The sequence below is a fragment of the Anopheles coluzzii genome, chromosome 3, assembly GCF_943734685.1.
Source record: "Anopheles coluzzii chromosome 3, AcolN3, whole genome shotgun sequence".
Lineage (NCBI taxonomy): Eukaryota > Metazoa > Arthropoda > Insecta > Diptera > Culicidae > Anopheles > Anopheles coluzzii.
The window spans coordinates 60,649,121-60,672,155 of NC_064671.1; the positions used below are offsets into that span (position 1 = coordinate 60,649,121).

The 23,035-nt window shown below is 42.5% G+C and overlaps 2 protein-coding genes across 3 annotated transcripts; one reads left to right on the plus strand and one right to left on the minus strand.

The window, feature by feature from the left end:
* The first annotated feature begins 865 nt into the window (after window positions 1-865).
* LOC120959078 (cationic amino acid transporter 2) lies at window positions 866-20,895 on the plus strand. Of its 2 annotated transcripts, none has more exons than XM_040382232.2 (7): window positions 866-1,580; window positions 7,232-7,698; window positions 7,772-8,056; window positions 8,140-8,866; window positions 9,513-9,703; window positions 9,773-10,051; window positions 12,837-20,895. In XM_040382232.2, exons 2-7 carry the CDS (start codon window positions 7,467-7,469, stop codon window positions 12,929-12,931), a joined length of 1,809 nt encoding a protein of 602 aa, XP_040238166.1. In that variant the 5' UTR covers window positions 866-1,580; window positions 7,232-7,466; the 3' UTR covers window positions 12,932-20,895. The 2 variants fall into 2 exon arrangements, with proteins under 2 accessions (XP_040238166.1, XP_040238165.2); XM_040382231.2 differs by having other exon boundaries at window positions 868-1,580; window positions 10,334-20,895.
* LOC120959079 (transcriptional activator protein Pur-alpha) lies at window positions 20,248-22,555 on the minus strand. The gene has a single exon (XM_040382233.2). It carries the CDS (start codon window positions 22,548-22,550, stop codon window positions 21,705-21,707), a length of 846 nt encoding a protein of 281 aa, XP_040238167.1. The 5' UTR covers window positions 22,551-22,555; the 3' UTR covers window positions 20,248-21,704.
* Window positions 22,556-23,035: the final 480 nt, after the last annotated feature.

A 23,035-nucleotide genomic window follows, 5' to 3' on the forward strand; every position in this document is an offset into this window, starting at 1 on the left:
ACGAACAGATGTGGTAGAAGAACCGACGTCAAGGTTACACGCTCGTGTATGTAAATCGTTACTTTCTCTTTCGGTGTCAATGTCACGCTGCTCGGCCCGCGTCTTGGATGGCGCAGATTAATCGGCCAATATACATTTGCCCATGCGGTTCATCGCACAGGGAGAATGTAAATCAAGGCGGGTGCAGATTAATTTGCATGGGAATTGACGATTCGTGCGCATTGTTTTCTTTCTCACGGCTAGCTCGGGCTAGCGATAAGCGCCTGAATGTATGCTATGCTAAGCGCATTGCAATAGAGCAGCGAAGGCTGGTATGATGACACGTGCTACAGTTTCAAATGTAACGGTTATTTATGATTTATGTGTATGTAGCAAAGGAGTAGTGAATTATAAACAATTTTAAAATTTGCAGCAATGCTATTGCAGCTTTTCAAACATAATGTATAATTTTGCACTAAACGATCTTCATACACGGCGAGCATAAACTTATCTCCTAACCAGTTGAAAACGCGTGGAAGCTGGCCTCCATTGCGCTAACCTTGAATTGTTTCATCGTACCTCGCACCCAATCAGGCAAGAACAATCAACACTTACACTCTGAACTCTACCGGCCAGATCGGTAGTGCAATGCCAGTCGGTGCTATTGACTAGAGTGGGGGGGGTTCTGAGTTCTTACAGATAAGAGTAATCTGAACGGTCAGTGGGTAAGCAGAGAAAACAAAAAACAACAAATTTCCGCTCACTAGGAAGCCATAGAGGATGATCACTGGGAGAGGAAACCCCTAAACCGCATACTACCACCGTAACGTTGAGAGCGAGAGAGCGGGCAAGACTGTGGCCAAGCATCACCGCACCGGTACTACTACGGTCGGTTGCGTGCAATGCGTTATTCCAATCGAGACGTTGCGCGCGCCAGTCACTCGCCAGTTGGTTGTGCTCCGTCCTCATCGAAGGCAGCTGGACCGTGTGACACAAATAAAAGAAACAAAAGTGTGCTTTAAGCTTGATTATGGTTTGGACCATCGGTGACAGTCGGTGAGCGCCAGTCGCTTTAGTCCGGCCGTGTATTAAGATGTGCATCTTGCTCGGTTAGCTTCTGTTATTTAATCGTTAAGAGCAATAGTGTCCATATGACTAGTGCCTCCAATTGTGAGCAATAAAACCTTTTACCAGGTGTAAATGGTTTAGTGTCGTAGTGGATAGTGATTTTTCCAGTGAAGTCAATATTATAAGCATTACAGTGTTAGCCGTTTTGAAAGTGTTGCATTTGATGAGTGTGTTATTTTATAACGTGCTATGTGTATCAGCTGATAATGGACAACCCCAGGCATTGTACTCCCTGGTAGTGAGTGATAGGGGTTTGCTTTGATTGCCCCTGTATTTGAAGTGATGTTTATCATTAGTCACCAGTGATAAGAAACAGTGGTGGCTTTTTTTTTTGCTACGATACGAAGAAGAGCAAAATCGACAACGTACATCCGTAGTGGCGCTAGTACAGGTTGTTTTTAAATAACCTTCGAATTTTTCTAAGTTTTTTGTTGTTCCTCCTGAGTTCGGATTGTGAGCTGATTTATTTCATGGTTAGTATGATCTTTAGCATTCCTAACTTTACAAGATGGAGTATATTTTAGGAAAAATCAACCAGGAAGGAATAGTTTACCTGTCTTATTAATTCACGAGATACTTCTTCCTCGAGATAAAACAAAAACCGCAACCGAAACGACTTATAAAACCACACGTACATTGTTGTTGACTACATGAAATAGGACCTCGACGGCTCTTATCAAACTGTTTCCAGTCCATGCGAACAAGCATGTTGATTGGGGTGTAGGAATGCCGGTCCTTTCAAATCACGACAACCGCTACGCAAACCTTCGTTGGCCCGCTGCCTTTACCGTGCAGAATACCGCGAGATGTAACAACAGGTGTGCGCCAATGATAAAATGATGCGCACAAACAACAATACTTTACTATTAAGTGTTTAAATACTGAAGAATCTTAAGAAAACATTTAAACATAACTATTTTGCTCATCATTCAATGAGCTTTACAACAAAGCTTGTTTTTTTGTTTAATGAGTTTTACATGGTCATTACATTATATCTTTAACATGATACAACCACATTGCTGATTTGTCGCTCGCAATAATATGAATCAGCCGATGATACCGGTTCTGGTGCAACTACCTGTTTCTTATCGCTAAAGACGCTACTCTCGTGAGAGATTACGATGAGGGCTAATATGGCTCGTATGTCATCTGTTGTAAGAACGTGGTGGGGGAGGTATGGAGTCATTACACAACGCCATAAACCTGTTGATTCTAGGCGTAACACGCTAGAATGAAGATGTGTTCCACCTAGCTTCGCTCGAGTAGATGTTTTATATAGTGCGATTAACTGATAGCAGCCTATGTGAATGTGTGTATGTTTTAACACTTAAAACTGAGAAGCAAAACATGCAGCAAAAACATTCAATAGTTTTGTCCAGAACATTAAATAGGAATCACTGTATCCAGCGGGATTCAGTCCAAAAGAACATGTAAACGACCCTTACAGAAACCATACAACTGATACCAATGTAGGTCAAAAAGTTTGTCTTGTGAGGTATTTTGCCGTTTGCTCTTATATTCTACCGATTTTTGTTTGTTTTGTTTTGTTCCCCACTTATTAGTTCCATTTATTTTAAACTTCAACTTTCTTTTGTGTCAATTTAGCTGGTCACACCCTACGATCTCTTTAAAATGTAATGATCACTCATGCCTTTCCTACGTTTGATACTATCAGTGCGCTTTGAATATGTGTTTCATTTTTAATGATTTCATGGAAATGTAAACTGAAATTCGTTTAAACTTTAAATTTTTTTTATGATTTGAATATCAGATAGATCTAAAATTATCTACATTTTATTCACGGTTTACTATTTGCACAGGTCACAGTAACTTTTCGAATTTAAGAAATTGGTGAAACAGTAAGTAGTTTTAGCGATTTTGTTTTGTTTTGTGTGGTTATTTGGGATGCATTTTCTGACAATAAGAAAGCAAATCGATGAAAATATCAATAAGCATGATGCACGACTATTAATGCAGCATAAGACTATTAATGACTAAAAAGGACCTATAGAATATTTTGTGAGCTTCGTTTTGTACGACATTTATTCAGGTTCTTTATAAATCTCTTGGATTTCGCTTGTGTCATTCCAAATGTATGCAATTAACATGTCGAAGAAAACATCATTTCACACTATACCGGACTTCAATGAAATATTTTGCTTTTTCTTCACTTAACCATTTTTGGGCTTTTTTTTCTTATTCAACACAGTTTTAAACGACACTCTAAAACTACATATACACAAGAGCAAAACGTTCAGAACATGGTATAGAACGCACGAGATGAACAAAAACGGCAATGTGAGGGTAGTGATGTGTACTACATTATACAATATTTGCATTTGATAGCAATTCTTATCATATAAATGTGTTAGATAATAGATAGATAAATGAGCTAGCCTGTTGCAAAATATGGAACATACAATGTTCATCAAAAATGCTGGTATATTTGTGCAATAAGCTCTAAAGCGATGATTAGTGAATGTGTGTTCTTAAAATTAACGATAGATTTTTTGTTTTTCTCTCACAGTTGAGTGGAAGCTCATAAATTTGGCAAATGTTTATCAAAAACATGTTTGTATTTATATTACTCTTCATTTTCAAATACATTAAAGCAGTAATACATAGATAACTTTTGTAAACACGTTAACATACGAGCTTATCAAATATCTCTTGTAAATTATGTTTGTATTACCTTTGAAAGTCAGAGTTTGAAAAAAGTTATAAAAGCTATCTTGCTGTAGTAAACGATGATTGTATACCCGCCTTGGTCCGAAGTTCACCAATTAATAATCACCAATTACATAAACAACAACAACAACAAACGAGCTGTAACAGTCCCATCTTTAATTGTATAAGCTTTTGAATGAACACATTATGCTGCCAATTCGTAACTCTACCTTTTTCATTTCTTTTGTCAATGAAAAACGAACATAAATGTTAACTTTAAAGGACCTCCTACTTTTGCCCTTCTCCTTCTTCCTACCGTTTCGTCGCCGACAGTTTAATGAAGCGAACGAAAGTTTAGATTGAGCCAGATTGGATAATATCAATCCCTTTATCAATAATCATATCGACCAGTGGACGAAGGGGTTTTGGTGCCCGTTTCTTTTGCACTTATTCTCTTCCCATTCCCATTTTCACGGTCATTTGACTTCAAACAGTCTCCGCCGATCGGTGCAATCGGTGTGCTCTGCTGGATTTTTTTTGGGTTTTCGGATATCGAGCAGGGCTGGTGGCAGCGAACGGACCGCCCTTATCGACGTCCACGAATTGCCTTTACCTTAATGCACACGCGTGCATCTTCCAAGGGAGTCTTGAACGCAAGACATATCGTTGGCGGGCGGCACATCGTGGTAACATCGATTATGCGTGCAGTGACGCGAACCGTTGCGCGCGAAAGTGAAGGAAAAAGGAAAGAACCGCTAAACTTACTTGCTTGCCCTCGACTAGCCGGGCGCCGGGCACTGTTTGGTGCTGTTTTTTTCTTTTCATACACACAAACCCATACAAACACACACACTCACACCGTCACACGCATTCAGGGTGGAAAGTGTAATAATTAACGCGCAACGCATTCCGCGCCCATTGACCAGCTACCCCTCCTTCGGCACTCGTTTAGGTTTCGTGAGTTATCGGATTAACACAAATGCGAGACGCGGAGGGTTCACAAAACCACCGACTTGCTTGCGTGCATTTGAAAGTGAACAGCATACGATTGATCTGTTAGCAATGGTCATGTGAGTTGGAATCGGTAGAATCGGATGTCCCTTAGGCTTGAAAATGCAATAATACGTGGTAATTTGGCAGAATTTCATCATCTTGCATCTCACAGTCGACCAATGCGGGCTAAATGTAACCTCCAAAATTTGCTGCTACACCCCATACCCAATTATTAACCCTTACCGTGCATCATCACACGCAATGCATAACACAGCGCTCGAAAGCCAAGTTTGCACGCGGGTTTGCTATCGTGCTTAGCGTTATCACGCTTAATGTTGGTAGCGCACCGTACGATCGCCTATTAGCGCAAACGCTTACCTTCCAGTAGCAGCAGCAGCAGCTCTTAACAACACACTAGACAACACGAGGTACAAACAAGATGCGCAATGAAAACAAAAACCGTAAATACAAAACTTAATTGAAAACAAAACAACCCCGAAGCCCACAAAGCAGCTGCACTCTACGCGTCGTTGCAAATTGGCAACCTTACTCTCTTGATATTGAACGTACCGCTTTGTGATAATGGCAATGGTTGAGCGCATCTTATGCCTACGCGCAAAAACATAGCACATGTGAAGCTGTGCGATGTGTAGTAGGTAAGTAGGCTGTTTTGGCTCCGTTGTCATACTGTTGCTCAGCAAAACGATGCAATTCCCTTTCCCCTTCATTGGCCCATCCCACTTTTCCTTCACCGCCCTTTCTCGCTCTCTTGAAACCGCCGCCTAACCCCCCGTAGATCGGTACGCGGTTCGCGTATACGTTCGACTTAATTGCAAGGAGAGACCAAAGCCCGCGAACCGTATCGCACGATGATCGCATAATTGACGGTTGCGGTTGAAGAAGCTCCAGTGACCTAACAGACAGTCACAACCGAAGAAGTGTATGCGACCGGAACTGTCACCGCAGCCAGATGCAAAGCAAAATGACCCAGTGATAAGAAACAGTCAATCATTTGCGAACAGATATTGTGCAATCCGCGCGAAGTATGTTTGCTATTAGAATGAAAAGTATTTAGAACACACCGGAACGGTGTCAAGGACGCACGGGGTAAGCTCTTTGGGGCTGCCGGTGGTGCTGGGACACTATCAACCGGGTCGCAATGTCGCTTGTCTGTCGAGTGTAGAATTATCATTAACATAAGGGCATTATTAAAGCCTTATCATTGCCCTGTGTGATTGTGGTGCTGGCACTTGAGGTGGACGTTAGAAGATACGGCGTATTTGAGTCATCGTGTATTCATTTTCTCCATTGCCTAAATATTCAAAAAAAAATCATTTTATGATTGTTTGAAATAGAAGAGCAGAAAAAGATGTACTAATTCAATAAAGTCATTAGCCTTGAGAAATTCAAAATAAAATTCGCACACATTCCAGTTTGCTTTTGTTTTGTGCACGTCCGGGCAGCAACTTTATGCCCAATGGTACGATTCTCTCCATCCCAGACGCGTCCTTCACGGATGACTGTAGGTCGGAAAAACAAATTGCACTTCTTTTTGGTCACATCCTTTCGCTCAGGCATTTGCTCTTCTTGACCCTGCCGCGATCGGGTAGCGTGATCTTGACTTCCATTTAGCTGCAGCTAAAGCACAAAGCGGCAGATGAGCATATACCGGGCAATTATCAGCAAACCCGATGTCGCATGACTACAAACTGACCACCTCTAGCGTACAGCTCTTGTAATCTAATCATTGTACAGTGTGTTTGTGTTTGTATTTTCTAAAGAGAACCACCTAGACAATGACATGATGACACATCCACACATTGTGCGGCTTTTACTTGGTAGCCGGCAGCATATACCGCAAATAAATAATGAGAGTGAAAGTGATAGAGGTCTTATCGCGGTATGCAAAATGGTTGATTTCATCCGTTTAATAGACCTCGAGACATTCCGTTTGAAGTTGACATTGTCTGCAGGTCATCTCAGCAGGAACACAAGAAATGCCCAATGAGTGACACATTGGACACATTGACGCATCTCATTAGTAGATCCCCAGCGAAGGTTTACCGGAAGATTTCATTCTCAACTAGGTTCCCCCTAGCCCACCGGGCAAAGAAAGCAAACGAATAAGGGGAAAGCATATTACTTCCTTACAGGAGTTCTTCGTCTAATTTCGGTCGGGATCGGTTGTGCGTATCAAACAGCTGATAGGATGAGACACAGTCTGTAACGTTCGCTCGAAACGCATCACGTGCCAATTGTCGTAGCTCCCGTGCGGGGCCGTGGCGTAGTGAACGACGACACTGGTGTATGATATTTTTTGCCGACGGAGGGCAGGTGATATGGCAGCATGCCAATCAGTGTAGATAACCTAATTGAAGATATACGTTTGCAAACACACCGAACCGAAAGGGGTGACAAAGTCTGATAGGCAATTGAATTTCTTGTTGCTTTTCTTCTTGGACAGGTACCCATGATAACGACGTACCAAGACGGGAAAGCAACTTACGATAAGGCGCAGAAGCGTTTGTGACCGTGGAGCAGCAACGACCGACAGCAGCGGCGGCAGCAGCAGCAGCAGTATCGAGCACGATCTTGCAGTGAGGCACAGTTTCCAGAAGCACACTGTTGCTCCCTCCTGAGCCGGACACCTACCCCTTGGCGGAGGTCCCACTGTGCAGCGCAGTAGTGTTAGTGCGACCATGGCCAGTCCTTCGTATTGGCGCATTCTGACCCGCAGGAAAGTGCTCTCCTTCGATGGGAGCTCGGAAAAGCTGGGCCGGATACTGAATACCTTTGACCTCACGGCGCTCGGTGTGGGCGCCACGCTCGGTGTCGGTGTGTACGTGCTCGCTGGCCATGTCTCGAAGGATCAAGCTGGTCCGTCGGTCGTGCTGTCGTTTTTGATAGCTGCGGCGGCGTCCTTTCTGGCTGGTAGGAGTCACAATTTATAGAGCAGGCTCATTCTCCGCATCAGAACGAAACACTAACGAAGTATGTCTTGCAGGGCTGTGCTACGCTGAGTTCGGAGCACGCGTCCCAAAGTCAGGATCGGCGTACATCTACAGTTACGTGTGCATCGGTGAGTTTATGGCGTTCATCATCGGCTGGAACCTGATGCTGGAGTACATCATCGGATCGGCGAGTGTGTCACGGGGCCTGAGTCTGTACATCGACACGCTGGCAAACGATACAATGAAGACGCGCTTCCTCGAGGTGGCGCCAATCGAGTGGGACTTTATGTCTAGCTACTTTGACTTTTTCGCCTTCACTGTCGCGATCTTGCTTGGCAGTGAGTATAGAGACAGAATTAAGTAAGTGCGCTACTTCAACATGCTTTAACGCCTTCTATTGCTTTTTCGTCTTCCTCCACAGTCGCACTGGCATTTGGCCTCAAAAAGTCTACCATGGTCAACAATGCCTTTACCGTGCTTAATCTCTTTATCGTGCTGTTCGTCATCATAGCGGGCGCCATTAAGGCTGATCCGGAAAACTGGCGCATAAAGCCGGAAAACGTGTCCAGCCTGTACAATGCGGGCGAGGGAGGCTTTTTCCCGTTCGGGTTCGAGGGAACGCTCCGCGGCGCTGCTACCTGTTTCTTTGGCTTCGTCGGGTTCGACTGCATTGCGACGACGGGCGAAGAAGTGCGCAATCCGCGTAAGGCAATCCCGCGAGCGATCCTGTGCTCGTTAACGATCATCTTCCTCGCCTACTTCGGTGTCTCCACGGTGCTGACGCTCGTTTGGCCGTACTACAAACAGGACGTTAACGCTCCGCTGCCGCACGTTTTCAACGAAATCGGTTGGCACTTTGCCAAATGGATTGTGGCCATCGGGGGTATCATCGGGCTGGTGGCAAGCTTGTTCGGGGCCATGTTTCCCCAGCCGCGCATCATCTACGCCATGGCACAGGACGGGCTGATCTTCCGGGTGCTGGGTGAGGTTAGTCCACGGTTTAAGACGCCCGTTTTTGGGACGCTCTGTGCAGCCATGCTTACCGGTACGCTGGGCGGCCTGTTCGATCTGAAAGCGTTGGTCAACATGCTGTCGATCGGAACGCTAATGGCGTACACGGTCGTAGCGATCTCGATACTCATTCTAAGGTAGGTATCATGAAACGTTATAACCGTTTCGCTATAACTGTACCAAACACGTGAAACTGTCTCCATATGCCAATCAACCTAATGTTTGCTCCGTTACCATTAAAGCAGTGAAACTTTGGAACGCCCCCCCCCCTTCTTTTTTTACGACAAACGAACATGTCAGCCTAATGTCCCACCACATCCATCACTATTCGGCGGTGGCAACCTTCACCGAGTGAAATGAAGCCTGACTTGACGGTGGTATGGTTTGCTACTTGGCAGCTACTTGTTTTCATCACTCTTCTTTTTGTGTTTCGGAAGCTTTACGAAACTTAAGTGTTTTATTGTTACATGCCATGCCTGCATGGCATAACGTACTGTTTGCTTTTGGAAAATGGTCAGGAAGGAAGGAAGGTGCAGCTGATGTTTACTGCTGATTGAAGGTTCACAATAATTTTGACCTTGCGTTTTGGCGCAAACAAAAAAACTTTTCCAAGCTCAATATTCAAAGCGCGTTACAATCCCGCCTATATAACTAACTTGAAATCGTTATCTTCGTTAGCAACTTCACAACAGAGAGGGAAACGAAACCTGACGATGAAAATTAACGTCATCATTCGTGCTGATCGATGTATTCCCTGTGCTTATACTTCTCTGTTTCCGGCAGATTTTCCGAAAACCCCGATCCAGCTATTCCCTCTACCAGCACCCGAGACCCGTACGAGTCATCGAACCTACTGAAGGCACGTGAACGTGTTACGGGTTCCGCTTTCTTCAAGCAGCTGTTCAATCTGTCCTGCATTCGTTTACCGACGAACGTGTCCAGCAGTGTGGTCGGAGTGCTGGTGACAATCTACTGTAAGTTACACTTCCTACGCGGTAAGAGGTTTCAGTTTCAAGCGATCGTGTTGTACCTTTTTTTGGTAGGTCTACTGGCGATTGCACTTTCGCTCACGATCTTTTACGCAAAAGACGCTATCTTCTACGATATGGAACTGTGGGCCTGGATACTGTTCGGAGTACTGCTCGGTCTGACGCTGCTTGTGCTGCTGCTCATCTCGATACAGCCACGGGAAAGGGCGGATGCACCGTTTCGAGTGCCGCTAGTGCCGCTGCTACCGGGAATCAGTATTTTTGTGAACATTTATCTGATGCTGATGCTGGACGTCTACACCTGGATACGCTTTGGCATATGGATGGGAATTGGTAAGCCTTTTATGCCTGCTTTTCGCTATTATAACACATTTATACACTCACCTGCAATCTACAGCAGCATAGAAGTAGTAGTAGAATTAGTAGCAGTAGTAGATCAATTTAGCTAAGCTCCCTCATTCAAATAGATCCCTTCTTCCTGTAGTGTAACCACTAACATGTTTGCATGCAACCTTTCTTCCCTTCTCTTTTATACGTTCCCCGATTGGTTGCTCACTGCCAAATTCAATCGATGCATGCACCGTATCCCTTCATTGTTGGATTCCAATGACCTAGGACTAGTTATCTACTTTACCTGCGTTTGCTGTAACAAGCGGGCAGCGAAAAATCCCGATGTGCGTGTACCACATTCCCCTCCCGTAGAGACCACTTCCGAAATGGGCTACCGAAGGAATGATGATGGTGAGGATGATGATCATACGGCAGATCTAGAAAATGGATCCGTAACAGTGACCGGCTCGGACCTTAATGTTCGCGAGCACACAAACTATCCACAGCAGAATGGGTACTATTCACAGAATCTAAGCACAGCCATATCGGTCGAAACAGCCGAAAAGGAAGCACGAATGATGGAACTGAAACCGACGCACCCCACAAAGGAGATGATCATTGCTCAGACCGTTGTAGCTGCTGCAGGTACTGTATCCGTGGCCGAGCCGGAAGAGGAGCAGCGTCAAATGAAACAACCGAGATCGAACACGTCAACACCAAAGAGTAGCTTCGATGAGATTATACCACTGTCCGAGGAAACGGTTCGTGGGTTTAAGGAAAAGGTTGAACCTAATGGGAAGGTTTACTTTGTGACACAGGAAGAAGAAAGTGGTGAACGTCGAGACGAACATAAAGTAGTGCCACTAAGTAGTGGGGAATCCATCGAACCTGTCTCGATAACGGACGAGAAGGAAACTTCCCGAGCGATCGCATTTTTAGATCACATACTAGACGATGAAGACACGCTACCTTCCGTTGAGGAAGGTCTCAGCTCGGGAAACTACATCCCCAGAACACCGAACGGTGATGATGAGTCGTTGGCTAGTCCCGTTTTTCGTGAGCAATCGGTCATTGCCGATATTCACCGGGCGGACGATAGTATCGTGGAAGTGCAACAGGAAATGCCTGAAGCCGATGCTGAAGAACCTACCTCTACCTCAGTCAACGATCACCAGCCAGAGGAACAGAAAGAAGTGCAAGATATCAAAGACGATCCGGATAAAGAAACGCAACCTCCTACGATAGTAATAGCTAGTGAAGATGCTTCCACCGATGTTGGAAGCGATAAGCAGAAGCTAAAGCCTCGTGTCATGTATATCGCGGGAATGGGAGAAGACGGAGCACCGGCACCGAAGGAGCTGACCGAAGAAGAGCAAGACTACATCAACTTCCGAGCGGCAGAGAAGGAACGGTTTATGAACCGGTTAAGCACGCTGCTCATTAATCCAGTTAAAGCACCTCTAAAGCGTCTACAGCAGCCGGATGAGACGCGGCTGGAAGAGGAGCAAGATTATTCCGCCCGACAAGAGGCCACGGTATCCGTGCCACCGACCGTACCGGGCATTAGCCGTTCCACCAGTGAACCGAGCTTCGTGCTGTTGCGAAACAAGCTAAGTCACTCTAACTCCCCGCAGGAAAGCGAAACGGACGAACCGGAAGTCGACCGGGCACGGTCCGAGTACAGCAGCGTGGTAATACCTCCCGCACCCAAGTTTGACGAAACGCTGTTCAACACTATCCGTGCCGGGTCGGTTATACCGGACACACCGAAGAGTCCCATCCCGGCCGCTCCCATCTTCGATCCGGTGCTGTTCAACACGCTCGGCAAAGGAAAATCCCAACGAGCATCGATTCTCCCAACGGAAGCAACACCATCAACACCGCTCCCGACATCGGCTGCAACTCCCACCGAGGGACAATATTATGAAGTGGAGTTGAAAAAGCTGAAACCCGTACCCAGCTCCACGACCGTACTGGCCACCACTCTCAAACCACGCGATGAACCTACCAGCCCCGAACCGACTACACCATCCTCCTCTAATCCACGCGATGCTTTCAAATCGCGGCTGGAGAAGATTCTACTGCGTGGACCGCTGGACGCAACGGGTCGTCCGAAAACGTTGCAACCGAGCATGATGGCAGCGGTCAGTGAAGATAACCTTCAGCGACCAATTGGCGAACAGCAACCACCGGCATCCAGCACGGATTCGGGGCTCAGTATGGGTTCATCCAGCAATTCGCTAGCTCCCGCCACACCGCGGGATGCAGCAAAACCACGAGACGAAAGCTTCCGTGACCGGGCGCGCGGGTTCGATACGGCGAAAAAGAAACAGAAGCTCCTGTTCGATGACGTGCTCAAGTCGATCAATCCCGAGACGCGTCCAAGCAGCATACGCAACTCGGTCGAGCATCGGGTGTCGTTCCGCAACTTCAAGGACGGTCTCAGAAAAACGGTACCACCGAAACAGTTTCTGCCCGACGCGTAGCGAACGAAGGGTACACACCGGCACTGACTGTAGATTTGACGCTAGTCCCACCATTATTTTATCTCCCTTTATTAATCTGCCCGCCTGCCTGCTTACTGATGGTATGCTGTTAACATATGTACCCGTATCGTCTAACACCTTCTACCCTCTGCTCTGATCCGTAGTCGAGCCAACATGACACCATGCAACACCCAGGCATGCAAATCATTGTAACTCGTAACCCATCCGCGACCTGCATGCATAACTGTATGATGCTCCTTCAATACAATTGTTAACTTACCTTGTTTGTTTTTCGATGGTAGGATTGTCGCTGTACGCGTTCTATGGTTTCAAGAACAGCTATAGAGAAGTGTACGCCAGCCAGTTCGGGTGGACCAAGCTGAAGTACGTCCACTAGCGGCGCTTGGAATGCTGTCATTCGATTTCGTTTTTTTTTTCAACGATTTGCTGATACAACCAACCATAAATAGCCTAGATACAGGAAGCGTGATATTTAAGCAGCATAGTTCCCATACCACCATTCCACCAACGTACCAACATGGCCATCGATCAGGATCAGCGGAATAGATTTATGTTTATGACTAAACTTGATTGTAATGTTCGAGCTCTGCTGGTAAGCGAAACGAGGTACAAGATTTCGACGATCGGTTTGCCATGTTTGGTAGGCAGCATAGCATTAGATTTTGTATTCGTTTTGCCATAACACACCGTTTTAAAAAGTGTGCACAAGACACGAGTTATACAACCGAAGGCAAACCGCAGGGTTTGCGAAGCCCACGTAGGCTTCTGTAATGGCTGGATGTAGGAGAGAAAATTCGGTTGATTTTTTTTTCAAAACTTGATTTTAATTTATTTACTGTGTGTTAGCAGGCACACGGTTTACTCTAGTGTGAAAAAGGACCAGTTTAGTGTGACCACGACGCGTTAATTGATTAGTAGATACGTTTAGATAGTGCTCAATTCTACATAGGATAGGATGAGTGTAGGACTTAGTACGAGCCTGTAGTACGTGGTCAGTACTTCGAACGAAATCGGATCGCTTCACTCGATGGTACACTTCGAGACGCTATACGAAGTAACCTGAACGAGTGAATAGTGTATACGAAAATAAACGAACCACCTTGATCATATGCGATCGAGCAATGTATAAGCACCGCACGGGAGCTAATGTTTTCTCTAGTGTACATATTCCCATCGTGTTCTAGGTAAGTTTATAAGCTTTCTACATATTATTGTTGCGTTACATTGCAACAGTTTCGGGGGGTGTTACGGTGTACATTTTTCTTTTGTTGGCGCAACAACCGTCGTCGGCCAATACCTACCTAAAAGTATATCGTATGATCAATTAAATGTTTTGCAACGGTTTTTTATTCATGTTTTAATTACGTTTCACGGATTCTTTTCATTAAAATATGGCGTTTTAAAATTTGGAGGACAGAAAAGAACCACAACAATATTCAAAGTGAAACGTTATTATAGAAAACAGTGTAAATAGTCTGGGCTTAGAATATATGATTAAAAATCATCAGTAGTAACAAATAACAAAAAAAAAACAATATTTCACACTAATTTTTACTCGACCACTAAATGGACCTCATTATGGATATTTTGAATAACAATATAAAATAATGAATAAAATGAAGAGATGTATGGAATCTTTATAACATTATTCTTCACCACAAAGCATGTCCTGTTGATAAAGCTCTCACTATGCAAATCTTAAGAAACATAGCGATACTGCAACTGCGTTGTGATTTGATTTAGTAGATTATAGCTCTATAGACATACCAAGATCAGATGTGATATCAAGAAAAAAAAAACCCCTGCAGCCATATTTCATAAGTTAACCCAGTTCTGTTGTCATCATTAGCATTGTTGCTGAGGCAATTTTATGTAGGCGAAGAGAAGATCAAACTAATAATACAGAGCCTCAGATTATCTTGTGCTGTATTGTGGAAGATCTTCGTAGGGGATCCGTGCAAGTATACGATCATTCGATTAAAGTCTCTCAAAATTTCACTCATAGTGGACCAAATACTGTACCGTAAAATACGTTTCGTATTGCCCTCTTATATATCTTACTCTCTCGAAATACTTCGATGGATAGTTTAGCAATAAACGCAAGCTCAAATTGATGGATGATGTGAACAAATCGCCATATCTCAGACAAACAGAGTTGTTGCGAACAAATATGAATTCAGTGTTAGACGGCGATCGCTAATCGATCACTTAATCGTAGCGTTGGAATCGCTTTCTATCATAAATCCAAAACTAACTAATTTTACGCCCACTTTGATTGGTTGGTTTTCGTTTGTTTGTTTTTATTTTTTTGTTCCTTTTTATTGGTTTGTAATCACATTTATTAGTATATTTCCTACTAACATTGTAACACCTGAATCAAATAATCAAAACACCTTTAAGCTGTCGACTTTTTGTTTATTCCTTTTTCCGTTACCACCATTACTAGTGCAGTGTCTTGTCCGATGTTTCTCTTCACTGGTTTTGTTCGTGTGATCTCGTTTCATTTCACATTCGTTTCCAAATGCCCATCCTTCATCAACTTGGTACTATCCTTATGCATTTGCTTTCCATGTTTGCAGCTCTTGCAACCATTACCTGCAGTTGAGTCTGCTCATTCGGGTTTCCCAGTTCGTGTGCCGTTCGCTTTAATCTCGTTTGCTCTTGTTTTGATTAATTTCAGCTTTTATTTCCTTTACACTCCATGTTGTTTCGATACACATCTACACTCAGCTTTTGTTTGCAATTGCCTATGATGGTTCATTTGCTATGAGATGGCCGGCTAGAATTTTGTTTTTAGTTTCCACGTGCACTTTTCTAAACGTTTCGGTTTCATTTTCTTCAAACACGCACACAACAACACAACTATTAGCTCACAAGTGGTTTGATGTATGTTGTGAAAGAAATGAAAGTGTAATTCATTAAGTTATTAAGGTGACGCTGTTTTTGGTGATACAGAACATTTACATTAAAAATAAATTCATTACCAGAAGCGTTGTAGAGAAATTACTTCACGTGCATTATTGCACAGTATTTTAAAATAGATTATTTTGCGAACAAAATCGACAATTAAATAGAACACTAATTTTTTAAGAAAAAAAAAACAGGATCTGTTCAAATCTACCTAAACCGTTCTGAATTTGACCACCATCGTTAAAGTTAATAAACAGTACAATACTAGCCATCGATCATCTATGCTCCTATGATCATATCCCCTGATCTTATGCACTGTGGTATAGCTTTTTCGCTGATTTGTCTATCAAAGAATGGTTCTGAATTATTAATAGCATGTCAGCTAAATGCAGAAAACGGAAAGGAAAAATCGGTTTTTCATCTTCATCTAAAAATATACTTTCTGTTCATTTCTTTAAATTGTTTTGTATGGTTTAGCTTTGTTGTTTGTTACTTTATTTGTTTGTGTTGTCTTTCAATTGTTATTACTGTTCTGCTATTTTGGGCAAACCCCTCTGGGACGATTGTTACCTAGTAATTTATCTTCTTTTCACCACGATTTATATTAATTGTCCTCTGTCATGCTGTGGCTTTATTATACGCTTTACTTAGTTATGTTGCATGTCACAGTTTTGATGTGTCTGTTCGTAGCACTATTATTTCTTTTAAGTATATATAACGTTCTCTTTCTTTCCTTCTTTCTTTATCTCGTACACTCTTCGCTTTTGTTTCATGTCTGTGTTTCATTTGCATACATGTAACTTCTATTGCCTTTTTCATGATTGAGAATGTCTCCGTGTTTCTCATTCGGAAAGCTGTGTACTTTTACGTGTTGTTAAAATGTTGTTATCAGTAAAAAATGAGATAAAAGAACACTACAAAATATTTCAAAAGAAAGGTGAAAAATAAGAACTGGAATACATTTATATAGTGCAAATTAAATCCATCCAAGGCGTTCATTTGGCAACCAAATCGTATTATCTAAATGGATGCGCAAAACAATGTGTGCATGTCTCTGTTGGAAACTCAATTTTCTCGTGTTGCTAATTTCTTTTGTTATCTTTTCTCAAAAATTGCACATCCTCTTCCATAGATATATTGTTTCATACATTTTCACTGCTACAGTTTGCGGGACAAAATCTGGCTACATATAAGTTTTTTTATCTTTACTTTTCTCTTGTCTTATTCTCGTTTGGTTATACTTTTTTTTCATCTACTCCTTTTTAGCTTCTTGACTTAAACTTTCGCTTGCTTTATTTCTTAACATACTTGCCACTTTCTGCTTGCTTTCGCGTTGTGAATACATCTATCCGTTTTGTATGTTGTACGGGACAGTTTTTCTTCTACACTTTCCTGGTTAGTTCTACTTTCAATAGTTTCTTCTACCTTTTCATTTGTTGCGCCACCGTTTTTGGGCTATCCGTTACTGCCCATTGTTTGATGTTTTGCCACAACGTTTGGTCGTTCTAGGTTTACGTATCGTATAAACTACAGCATGTCCCCTCATTGAATTTCCCAAGATATTGTTTGTGTGTGTGTGTGTTTTTTTTTTCGCCACGACGATATGCCGATTGGCCGAATGGATCGATTTGGGGCAAGCCATGCACAGTGTGATCGAGGTTGCTTTATTCTAAACGGTAACACACTCGATAGCCTCGATATACGCGTTTTATTTGCGGAAGGAGATTTGATCTCCGAATGTCTTCAGCATCAGCTTACAAGTTGTTTGTTCACTATTTCTATATCGCCTCCAACGTCTCACATTTATGGTCTAGAGAGTTTGTGCTTGTTGCACAAGGATTGATCACGTTTGTTTTTGTAGTGTTTCGCTGTTTCATTGTTCTCACTGCGTCTATGACCATGCTTTCCTAATAATATATCCACTTTTTCTTCCTTTAATTAAAGCTACTGTATGTAGGATGCGGAGTTTCTGGGAAACTCTCTCGCTGTTACACAACGGGACGAAATCGGAACAAAAGGATACGGTACTGATCAGATATTAGCTGATATTCCAGTGTTTGGAAACCCGCATGCTTGAAGTTGGTGTACATTTCCATTGCCTTCGTTTTTAGGCGAAAATTAAAGGTGCACTTTCTTCTGCAGGAGTGCATGATCACATTTTGAAGTCCGTTTGAAACGGAATGTTGTTTCTGGAAGTGAAAGAAAAATACAAGCATACAAGCATTCTCAGTACACGCCGCCTGTAGTTCATCCTTCGATTGGATCGATATCATCAAATTCTTTAACATAGTGGTACAGTTAATGGGGGAGCACTAAGAAACGAAATCAGGAAAATATCCACAAACACACACACGCGGACACTGAGCTCCACCGGAAACTTGTACATGAGTGTCAGGTCATGTGCTTGATGTTTGTTTGTTTGTTTGTTTGTTTGTAATTTAATCATCTTTTCATCTTTCTTTTTTTCTTTTTTACAACTTTATGCACATCGAACGTGCCTGTGAGCCCCCATCAGCTTTGCCGGATCCTCGAGATGCATACACTTTTAAATGTGATCGCTTAAAAATCGCACTATGCGATAAGTGGTAGTAGTTGTCGTATAAATTCGAGAAAAAACGGTTCTATTTTATCGTGGCGGCTTGGTAGATATTTCGTGCGGCTCATTTTCCTATCTTATTTATCTTCAATGCAGCTGCAGTGTTTCGGTTCGGAAAAATGAACTATTGCTCTTAACCATTAATTGTATTCGAGAGTGTGTTCTTTGGGAACGTGTGTGGTGTGTGTGTGTGTGTTTTCGTTCATACCATTGTGTAATAGTGTGCTTAAAGGCTCGCTTAAAAATCCAACCGAAGGTATGTTTTTTTCCAACATTGTGAAGGTTTGCGTATTTCACTTATCAGCATAATCTGCTCTTTTCGATTGACCATATTTTTCGTTTTGCGCATTAAATGCCTCGAATAATTACCCTATGGTAGTTTCTCTTAATGTAATTATATAATGTTGTTCTCTTTTTTTTGCTCTTTAATTTCTTTTTCTTCCTTAGTTTCTATTCATTTCTTTGTTTTTCATCTATAATGCCAGTTCTTCTCATTGTTTTTGTCTTATATTTTCCCTTAGTTTTCTTCTTTTCTTCTTTCTGTAGCTGGCAAGTTTTTGAATGCGCGGACGAATTATTCTCCATCCCTTACATACATACAGTGTTTCGCTGCTTGCCTTACAGATTTTGCTCACACCCTATGTCTTAAGCTGATTTCTATGTATTCTCTTCTAGTTTATTCGCTATAATAGACTTGAAAGGAAACAACAGAATATAAAATTTCACAATATTTCATAATAGATAGAAGTCGGTAGAGTTTAAGACTTCCTTAATTGTAGCAATTTGGTTTTAGATCCATCTTTCTTATTTTGTTTGCATATTTCGACTCTGAGATGCGTTGCAATGTTATTGCATTATAATCTTATTGCAATGTTTTGTTGGTAGTTGTTCACCTTGGTTCGCTTTTATTTATACATATCGACTTCAAAGGTTCTGATCGCTGTTGTAATAGGTCTTGGTTGTGTCATTTATTGGCAGGACGACTCAAACATAACATTTTCTCAATGTAACTGCAACTGGTGCCAATTAGTTTGTTAAAACCGAATGAAAAAGTAGGCAACCGAACGCATGTGTTGTTGAATGTTGCCAGTAGGTACAGTGTAGAATGTTTGAACTTTAGGCTGGGTAGTGAAACGTAATTGAAACAACTAAAAACGCATAATAACACTTACATTAATGATAGTTTGTACTTAGATCTCCATTTTCCGTACACACAAGTACATGCAACTGTAAAACTTGTTTTACAACATCGCTTTTGCGCGAGGTTTTCCAAGAACACACAACGAATGCTTGGCTGCCATTTATAAGGCTAAGCATGGTATGCGAATTGTTCAACAAAGGTGAATGGCTCAGTAAAACACAGTACAGTAGAAATTATGCAAAACATTACTTCTTTCGTTTAACACTCTGTATTAGATTTGCAAAAACTGCTTTCAATTGGTAGAACCTTTTTATAGAGGTATTTATAAAAACGAGATAATGAAGAGAGTAAACATAAAACACAATTTAACAAAAGCAAAAAATACTTTCAGTTTTAAATCTATTTTCTATGCCTTGTTGTACACAGTTTTTTTACAGCAGTTTAGATTCGTCTTAAACGTCACTTTTTATCTATTGTTTCAATTGTGACAAAAAAGGGGGTTTTCTTTCATAGTTTCTCTTCTGTGTTTCTTTGTATCGTCGTTTCAACTGCACTATTGATCTTTTGCTTTACGAAACATTTAACAGTAATATATATTGACTTCGTTATAATTTGCATTTTCTGTCTAAGTTTTTCTTTAACCATCGTTTTCTTAGCAAACCACCAATAAGTAAGAAAACCTCTTTTCATTAATAATCGAACTTAAATGACATTTGTATAACACGTTAACAAGAGTGAATGTTAAAATGCTTCTTAAATTATCTTTTCATTAGCAGATTACACCAAGGCTGAAATCATTGCGGTACTTGCAAATTAAAAATAGAGCCTGTTGTAAATGAAAAATAAGAAATCTTCAATGTTACAAAACAACTAAAAGTTGCACTGTTAAGGTTAAAAGAGTCCTATACGATACTAATAGCCGTACAAATGGTACCTTCCAATTTCATTTCCATTTACTGCAATTACTTTTTTACTGTGGTATCTTGTTGTGTTTTAATTTCGAGCGTATATGTATTCAATAATGGAAAAAAAAACAAATACAACGTAAACTAGCAGTACACAACAATTTATTTTAACTTTTTAGAACAGTTTTCTTTCCACTTGCTGTCAACGTATCCATATATATTCAGATTTTATCTGAGTTTTCTGTTTAGTCTCTCCCCTGTTAATGTTCGGGGTATTTTATCCGTAGTGGCTTTCTCAGTGTTTTTTTTTTTCTTATTCGGTTCATTCGATCCTTTTGCATTGCGAATGGCGGATTGTATTGTTTCGCAGATTTGTTAACGCCCCTTCAATTGTGATTATAACCTTTCTCTTTCCTCAGTGTCGTTTGTGTGTTTGTGTAGCTCAGCTTGTGTGAATTTAAAATGGTTTACCCTTTTACTCTAATTATCGGTTATGCACGATAAGTTTTTTTTTACAGAGAAACTCCCTCAACATTTTCTACTAAAGACTGTAGCTGAGACGTTCTTGGCTTGGTTAGCTTAAAGGACAGAATCCAAATCCAGCCCACACAGGTAGAAAAAGAAAGCTTTCACAAACGATGAGACGATGACGATATACAGCCACTATCCATTCATTCGCGCTTAAAAGAGCGTTTGCTGTTTAATATGTCTGGTCTGGTCTAGTTTTTCGCTGCCCCACGTGTAAATAACACGAGACATAAGTAAATTAAAAAAAAAAACTAAATAAAGTAACAGACGCAAAAATAAACAATCTTACAAAACAAAAGCCTAAGAACAAGAAAACGAAACATAATGGGGAGAAAATGTGTAGCTTATCTTTCTTTTCCTATCTGGCATCTTGCATTTTCCTGCTAAATCGATAATTTCTATCGTGTTCTACGCGCATCTTCATCTTTTTTTATCATTCGCCATTTCCACTACAAGTGTTACCATTCTCTTAATATGCATTTTGCTATTAACTGTTGCTGCCGTTTAACGTTTCCTCAAACTACCTGCAACCACCACCATGTTCAATTTAGCTTCAAACTACCAACCAACCAATTCGTTTGTCCTAGATTTTAACTGAATTTGCTCCCCAGCCACTAATTATACCCAACTGTACTTTTTTTTAATTATTTGTTTGCTTTTGTTGCTGTTTTGTTTCATTCTTCAGCTTCCCTCTCTCATTTTCGTCACTTTGTGAATGTAACGGATGTGTAATGGTGCATCTCATTCGTTCGAATTTCATTCATCTTTCCATGGTCTGCTCTCATTTCTATTGGGTCTACGGTTTATTAATATTATAATCTTTATTATTATTTGTTTGTTTGTTTTTTTCTTCCTTTATATTATTCGCTCTTTCTCTCTCGCTCTCCCTCTTTCTTTTTCTATCTCTGAACTGTATCTTTCTGCTATGCTTTTTCATATAGTTTGAATCTGGGCTTGCTGTATATGTTTTTGCTTGTTTGCTTGTTGGGGTTGCTTGCTACTAGTTCTTCGCTTATCTTTGCTTGTTTGTTCATTTTGTTGTTGGTTTTCGCTTCATTAACTCAAAATTTTACATATTATTTGATGTTTGCTTTTGTAAAGTATTATCGGCAGTGATTGAAGAAGTAGTTGACTCGGACGTTTTCTTCATTTTGTCACAGTAATCGGTGAGGATGTCGCGGAACCGTGACCAGCACTTTTCCGGCACCGTGATCGCGGTGCGGAAGTTGCTTTTCACCTCCGACACCCGCATATATATTCCCCGGCTATTCTGCCCGATGTCGAAGTAGAAATTTTTGTTATCGACCCGCATATGGCGACCCTCGGGCAGCTCGCCCTTGTAACCACCATCGTTCGTGCCGAACTCCTCGAGCAGGTCGGTCAGCGCGTCGCGGAACTCGATCATACCCTGAGCCGGAATGGCGATCTGCGAACGGGGCCCGCCACGCGTGATCGTCTGCGAAACGCGCAGAAACCGGCCCCGCACGTTCTCCTTCAGGTCCAGATAGTACCGCCGGTTGTCCTTGATCATCATCTCCGACTTTAGCTTGCCGTCCTCGGGCACATTGTCCGGGTTGGGCGGGCCGAGCGACGCGTAATAGTCGCTGAACGTCGACAGATGGTCCCGGAACTCGGCCGCGGTCGACAGGGCCAAAAAGATCTGGCTGCGCCGCCCGTCCGCACCGATCTCGGCCACCTTGATGAACCGGCCGCGGCGATTCTGCTTCACATCCAGGTAGAAGCGCTTCGACTGGATCTGCAGCATCTTCGTAGCCAGCTCCTGCTCCGTCTGCTGGCTCTGCTGGCCCGAGTCGAAGTCGCCGCTGCCGCCCCCGCCCAGCACGCCTCCGCCGTCCATCTTTTGTGAATAGTCCTTTTGGGCGCCTCCGTCGTGTCCACTACCAGTGTCGGACATTTCCGAGGTGCCACCGAACCAACCGAGAGTCAGATTAAAGTTTATTTTCTAAGCCGCTTTGGAACCGGTAAAACAAGAAAAGTGACAGGGATAAGGCCCCTGTGTACTAGTAGTAGCGCTGGTGCTACTACTACTGCTGCTGCTGCTACTTCTACTACTGCCACCACCCCTCTTCGGTGATCGCAGCCCCAAGCCCGCTTGTCCGACGGTTACGAAAGCAAGCTAACTGCGGCAAAGTTTGCTATAAATCTAATACGAACAAAAATCGTCCTGCTGCGGCGTCAATCGTTGTGGTGAGTTATTCTGCTGACCTGACCTGCCTTGTGCGTGACAATGGTGGTGCTGAACCGCTTGGTTTACCGGACCGTTCGCGCGGTTCCGTCCGATCCTACGCCTCCGCCGGCCTCCACCAACATATACCGTCCACCCGGCCCGGCTTACAGCATCCAACGTATATCCACAGCGCCTTCCTGCACCTGCCCGTT